General features: G+C 37.6%; 1 protein-coding gene across 1 annotated transcript; it reads right to left on the bottom strand.

The window, feature by feature from the left end:
- Positions 1–4993: 4993 nt before the first annotated feature.
- LOC111386696 (LIM domain-containing protein WLIM1) lies at positions 4994–6873 on the bottom strand. Its single transcript, XM_023011160.1, has 5 exons — positions 6594–6873; positions 5987–6083; positions 5742–5785; positions 5527–5616; positions 4994–5285 (listed from the first exon to the last, which is right to left on the bottom strand). Exons 1-5 carry the CDS (start codon positions 6726–6728, stop codon positions 5091–5093), a joined length of 561 nt encoding a protein of 186 aa, XP_022866928.1. The 5' UTR covers positions 6729–6873; the 3' UTR covers positions 4994–5090.
- Positions 6874–7195: the final 322 nt, after the last annotated feature.

Raw genomic sequence — 7195 nt, 5'->3', positions numbered from 1 at the left:
AAGTTTTAACTTACGGAGAAATACCATCATGGACAATAGTTTGGTGTTTGGGAATCAATCCCACACTCATCCAAATAAATCCAACGTCCCACAATGTCCAAAGGGAACAGGGTTAAGCTGAAATCGACGACCCTCAAATGGTTGTCGTAGAGAATCCATTGAAAAGTTGATGAACATAGTCGGTAGATAGGAGCGAAACTAGGCTTATGTTTCTCCACCCAATAACGAGGTGGAGTTCCCAAATAGGGAACGAGCTAAACGAATTCCCACTAGGCGAACCCTCCACTTTTCGAGAAAAAGAATCTTTGAAAAGCCGGATGGACGAGGTTAGAAGCCCTCGTTCAGCAACAAAACCAATCGTTAGGAAAGCTAGCGGCGTATTTGACAAGTTAGGCTCCAAGCATTCAGTCATACCTCAAAGTGAATGATTTGAATTCAATTTCGAAATGCCCACTGGAACAGAAAAAACTAGAAATGGATGCCTTAAAAAAGCTTATTAATGATTTAGAAGCTAAAAAGAAGCCAAAAACAAGGGGACTGTTGAGAAATACCTTGGTAAAGGCCACTCTCCCTTCACAGAAGATATTCTTGATGAGCCCCTGCTCGAAAAATTGAAGATGCCATAGTTGACTAGGTACGAAGGGGAAGGAGATCCTTCTAATGACTTAGACAAGTACACTTCTTGGTGGAGCTACAGGGTGCTCTGCTTTCCCACTAATGTTGGGAGATAAAGCTCAAACATGTTTTTGACTGCTGTATCAAAGATCCATAATAACTGGACCGACCTAACCATGGCGTTCTTAGCTCAATTCATAGGATCCAAGGCCAAAACTATGCCTAAAGAATGCTTGGTGAGCATCTAACAAGGAAAAGCAAACTACTCAAAGGTTACCTCCATAGATTCAACAAGCAATCCATGGAGGTAGAAAAGATCTTCGATGATGCCTCCCTCATGGCATTCTTCTTTGGACTAAGGCCTCGAACAAGGTTTTGGTGGTCTATATATAAGGATGGACCCCAAACGTATCATGAATTCCTCGGTCAACTTGAAAAACATATAACCACAGAGGAGGTAACCTTAGATCAAGAGAAAACTAAGGCAGAGCTGCACACCTTAACAGGCAAAGGAGAAAAAGTTAGATAAAGGATTCACCCATGAGATAAGGAAAGACTGGAGGAAAAGAGATCGACCCAAACCTTACCCAGACAGGTTTCCTGAATACCTACTAAATGCTACCTTAGAAGAAGTTTTCATCCAAACAGGTGATAAGGAGGTGTTCTGCAGACCCCTACCCTAGAAAAAGGATCCGACGGGAAGAAATCAAAACAAGTACTGTCAATACCACAAGATGGTAGGACATAATACATATGATTGTAGAGACTTGAAAGAAGAAGTGGACTCATTAATCAGACGAGGCCACCTATAAGAATTTTTTGCTAAACCTCGAAAGATAAACCCATCTTGTCACCAACAACCTTACCAACAAGGGGCAAGACAACAAGCTCAGCAGGATCTCCCGACTCGAAATCCCCATCCCCAAGTCAAGGTCAGAATGTGATAGGCGGCAATCAGTACATCGAAGGATCCACAAAAGAGAAGCACAAACAAGCTCAATAACACACGCATCTTATAGAATTATGAAATAAAAAACCCAAGTTCGACCATGACGTTGCACCATACCTGGAGGGGTTCGAATTTTCAGATTAAGACACTCGAAGAATTCTTCACGACCAAATAGACTCTTTGGTAATAACCATGTCGATCACAGTACTACAAATATACCGAACCCTTATAGATAACAGGAACTCAGTTAATGTGCTATATTCCCGAAGTCTGGAGCAAATGAGATTCTTAGATAACTCTAGCCATAATCCAAAAGACTACAAAGATTTTTCGAAGATCCCATCGAAGCCCGAGGACAAATCGCTTTGACTGCGAAATTAGGCAAGTCTCCATATTAAAGGAAAACCACAGCAGACTTCGTAGTTGTCGTTTTGCTTTCCAGCTACAGCGCCATTTTGGGTAGACCCATATTACACGAACTAAAGACAACCACTTCAATATACCATTACAGTATGAAGTTTTCCACCCAATGAGGTTGGAGTGGTGCAAGGAGATCAGGCTGAAGTTTGAGCATACAATATTGATCTACCTAGACCTCATATCCAGATGTTGAGAGACGAGCGAAATATTCGAAATGGGAAAGCAAGGTTGAAAAAAACCTATAGTAGCCAACTTAACTATAACCAGTATCATTGAGAAACATCGAAAAACCCAAATGGACAACTATTTGTCATTTGATGATAAGGATGCGAACCCACATCCTTATTTTGCAGTATTTATGATCTCAATACCCCTAGCCAAGGCTAAAATCCCCAAGGTCTTATTCAACACCGAGAGTTCCCTCAACATACTTTTATGCCAACACACTGAAATGGATAGGTATTCCACTTCACTTCTTATAGCCCAAACCAAATACGGTTTTAAGGTTGAACGGAGCTTTAATTGAGGCAAAAGTGCTGATCAAGCTCACTATTGAGTCTGGTGAAAGTCCACATCGAGTTAGATTGAATGCTAAATTTGCGGTGTTTAATTCCACTTCATCCTACGATGCCATTATGGGACAACCTCAAAGCCATCGTGTCCATATACCATTATGGCATATCTTAGCAACCTCTTTATTTCCTTTGACTTCATTTACACCATGAGGAATGGGAAACTTAAGCAAGCAATGGTATAAGGACACAACGGCTTTGAGGCTATCCCATAATGGCATTGTAGGATGAACTGGAATCAAACACTTTATTAATTGGGTTTTGAGAAATGCCTTGAGCTCAAAGTTAGCGGGGGCCTAGCCTTTTATAGAGATACGAGTCTTGTACCTTATGTCAAACTGTCTAAGCTCTATGGTCTATTTGACCTTTCGACCTGAGGTATCTAGTTTCTACAAGGTTTGCTTCAATAGATAATTAGTTAGAATCTCGATAATGTGCTCTAGGAAGTATGGATAGCTTCCTAGCTGCGATGATCATGGCATAGGACAATTTCTCTAGCGAGGAGTAACAAAGCTTAGCCTTATGAAGAGCTTTGCTAACATAGTGAATGGGATGTTGTGCTCCATCTGCATTCCTAGCTAGGACAACACTAATTGCATGCTCGAACACGACGAGGTACAATACTAGAGTTTCACTTGCTTTAGGTTTTGATAGGACTGGTGGTTGAGCTAGTCGCAACTTTAGTTCATCAAAGGCACTTTGGCATTCGAGGCTCCATTGGAACTTCTTTCCTCTTTTTAGGACATCAAAAATTGGTTTGCACTGATCCATCGATATTAACACAAAGCGACTGAGGGCAGCTATTCTTCCAATAAGGCTTTGGACTTCTTTTGGTCTTGTTGGTGCTTTCACTTCGATGATGGCTCATTGCTTTTTGGAATATTCCTTCATTCATTGACGATTCACCAAATAGCCTAAGAATTTTTTAGAGCTTACACAAAGGCACACTTGTGCAGGTTAGTTTTATCCTGTATTTTCTCAAGATTTAGAACATATCAGCAACAAGGCATTGCTGGTGATCTTTGGCTTCTGTGCTTTTAACTAGCATGTCATCTATGTACATTTCCATGGTTTTTTCGATTTATTTGGTGAACATGGAGTTCAAAAGGCGTTGATTAATGGCTTAGGCATTCTTCAGTCCAAAAGGCATCATCCTATAATAGTAGAGCCTCGATTAATTATGTACGAGGTGTGCTCTTGATCCAGTTCATACCTATGTATTTGATTATACCCTAAATACGCATCCATAAAGCTGAGTAATTCATATCCTGCCGTAGCATCAACCATCTGATCTATTCTTGGTAGAAGAAATCTATTTTTAGAATATGCTTTGTTGAGGTCGGTGAAGTCTGTGCATATTCTTCAGTCTCCATTATTCTTCTTTACGAGCACGGGGTTAGCTTTTGCACTTCTTTGTTCAAGGCCTCATACTTTTCCGAATTTAAAGGATGGCATAGTTGTTGCTTTGGTTGAACTAAGGGATCAATGTTTAGTCTGTGGAAAGTAATTTTGGGCAATTCCTTCCATGTTTTCGTAACTCTAGATGAAGATGACAAGATTCTGTCGAAGGAACTCTATTATTTGACTTCGAATTGGTAGCTGAAGTACATGACCTACTTTGAGCTCGAGGCATTTCTCAAAACCCAATTAATTTCCTTTCCTCAATTGGTGTTTGAAAAGGCTAAGTCCGGTGCTGGTGTGTTTTGCGTATGTTAGGTGTGGCATAAGCCTCATATAAACGATTAAAATTATTACTCTTTTATAAGAATGCAAAATTATGCTAATAACAAACCATGAACCATTTAGTGCATGTTTGGTAGGTGGTTATAATATATTTTAAGTGATTATAAGTTGTTGGTTCTGTAAAATGCATGCATTAAAGTCGTAGAACATGAATGGTGAAGATATAACCTACCCAAACATGTATTTAGATAATCCATAATTAAGCATTTCAACAAAATCGAAAGTTTGGTTTGTTACTAGAATTTTAAAAAAGATCAACGAAGTGCAAGTGATAAATCAACAAAGTACTAATGAATAATCGCATAACAAGATTACTAATTTGAAAATGGTACTACCTACCACCTTACCCTAGTATTCTACCATTGAAAAAATTCAATATTGTTTATTTTAAAAACAATATTATTTAAATAATGGGACTTTTGGAATATCAATTTTTATAAATTTCAGCTGAATTTTAAAAAATAGTGTATTCCTCAGTATCTTATACGGGTTTCATAATTATGGAGCCCTTTTACAAAAATAATCTCTCATGGATTTATTGGTACAGGGCTTAAATAACTCAATTTTCTCCGATGAACTAATGTGTTGTAATTCTTGTAGTTTAATTATAATAAAATTGGCTGAAAGATAGAATTCCATTAGATTATTTAGTAATAGATAGTTCACGAAATATTAAGCCCCATTCTCCAAGAAATCCAGTTTAACTCCAGAAGTAGTACACCAAAAACAGAGGTGGAAAAAAGAAAACAAGACAGAAAAGCAAAACCAGGAGAGACTATATTCTCATTGAACTATGTTTCTATGGAATTCTTCTCGTGATCACCCTCTAGCTGGCTTAAGTTGCCTTTCTCCTTGATGAGTTGGATATGATGGTGTTTGCAGTAAAGACGCCCCTCATGTGCAATGTAGTTTGAGGGACTGATAACGCATCCTCCATGGGTGCATTTGAAACAGCTCTTGTGGTATGCAGTTCCATTCACTGACACCTGCACACATTTGTGATGCAAGAAAATTATGAGTATCGCTCATAATTTTCCCTGTGCTTACATACCAAACATATTGTGAAATATACTATAAGTGTTAGCTAGATGTGAGTTGCCCAATTGGTACTATGATTCAACTTAAGTTTTACTTGAGGGAAAGATCATGGCCTGGGTTGTTACAAATATGAACTATAGATTAGGTGGATAGTGTGGTCCACCGGATTCAAATGATAGGATTTATTACCTTTTCAGTTGGATAGACAGTATTTTTGCATCCCACACATTTTTCTCTTGTTCCACCAAACATACTTGAAACTTTGTTCGCCAGAGGTTTCTGTATTAAACATCATGATTAGGAGATTGATTATGAATCCATGTACCGAAAATTGGCAATGAACTTAGATCATTTTGGGTTTTGTGATCAATAAATGAATGTAGTGTGTTGATGAGGACTCTTACCTCAGTGTCAACTGGTTTCTCTGGTTTTGCAATTTTAGGTGTTCCTGGAAACGTTAAGGAGGATGCATTATCAACATCATTAGTATGCAGTATCGGACATGATTGGACAGAATAAGGAAAAAGATTTTAATATCTTTTTCTTCTTTGACACTTTGCACAATACTGTCCAATACAGCTTATGAATCATAAAATAAATGTTTCGTGCAAAACAATTAAATCTAGTGCTCTTATTTCTCCCTATTTACCTTCAAAGCTTTTGTCAAGGCTGCCAGTTCTTTTGAAGAGTTGATCAAAGTGTGGCCTGCAATACAAAACTCCCTCAAAGGAATTGTAGTTCCCAAGCTGCAATTAAACCACAGATTAACAATTTTTTTTTTTTTTTCTCAAGTTCCTATGGTGAAACTTGATATAATCAATTATGAACGTTATGTTAATGGAATACATTGGTCTTATGTAATATTTATTCAATCCAGAATGCAAAGTAAACTGAAAAGGAAGGTCCAAATTATGCAGAAGAACAAAAAGATTTTTCTGTTTTGAACCACGGCCTCATCTAAAGCTTAAACTAAATCCCCATTCACATTGGATCACTTTAATCATCGTGCTATTTTGGTCGATATGGTGGTGAAATGACTTGAATTCCAAACAATTTCGAGCTCTGATATCATGCTGAATCACTTCATTTGAAAGCTTAAGCTATATATTTAAACTCAATCTTCAATATCCCGAGTCCAAAATTAAATATATTCAATCAAGAACCTACCTATACTTGAAGGCCAGACTCAGAATCAAAGATCCATTCATAAAAGAGTGAGATTACGATAAAAATTTCATACACAGTTTCAAACAAACCTTGAGGGTTCCCTTGCAGTGATGACATCTAAAACAAGCTTTGTGGTAGACTCTATTATCAGCGGTTAACTTATCAACCAAATACACAGTCTTATCACAAGCCATGCATTTCTGGGTTGTTCCTGCAAATGCCATGGCAACAAAAAAACTCTATCTTGATCTTCTCAACCTCTCTTTCTCTCTCTATCTCTTGTTTTGTGAACAAAATGGGATTAGATGGGGGAAGAGAGAGAAACAAAGAAATGGGCAAGATAAGCGGCTTTGGAGACACAAATTTGAGAGTTGTAAATAGATATTTGGCAATCATTTTTCCCTTGTACCAAACACCAACCTTTTCTAGATTTTCCCCCTCTTTTGATATTATTTATCTCAATTTGTTTTTCTCTAGGAATTTTTCTTTTTGTTAAACCAATTCTACCTAAATTATTCATTTAATAGTTATAAGTTAAAACTATGGATCGTATTTATTTTTGTGCTAGGTACATCAAATTATTTTATGTTTTTTTATGAGATATTCGACTATGCATGGTTCGGATCGAGTGAATTGTCCAAATGGTCACTAAACTTTGTAAAAAGTTTTCGAAGGGTCATTGAACTTTAAA

Source organism: Olea europaea, unplaced genomic scaffold (genome assembly GCF_002742605.1).
Source record: "Olea europaea var. sylvestris unplaced genomic scaffold, O_europaea_v1 scaffold3680, whole genome shotgun sequence".
NCBI classification, from domain to species: domain Eukaryota; kingdom Viridiplantae; phylum Streptophyta; class Magnoliopsida; order Lamiales; family Oleaceae; genus Olea; species Olea europaea.
The sequence above is the reverse complement of the archived record's forward strand: the minus strand, read 5'-3'. Positions and strand labels throughout refer to the sequence as shown.

What these genes read in the sequence shown, in the direction of transcription:
- LOC111386696 (XM_023011160.1), bottom strand. Translation starts at nt 6,728, where the DNA reads ATGGCATTTGCAGGAACAACCCAGAAATGCATGGCTTGTGATAAGACT. An exon ending in CCTTGACAAAAGCTTTGAAG is followed by an intron (nt 5,786 to 5,986) that starts GTAAATAGGGAG and finishes TAACGTTTCCAG; the next exon opens with GAACACCTAAAATTGCAAAA. An exon ending in AGAAACCAGTTGACACTGAG is followed by an intron (nt 5,617 to 5,741) that starts GTAAGAGTCCTC and finishes TGTTTAATACAG; the next exon opens with AAACCTCTGGCGAACAAAGT.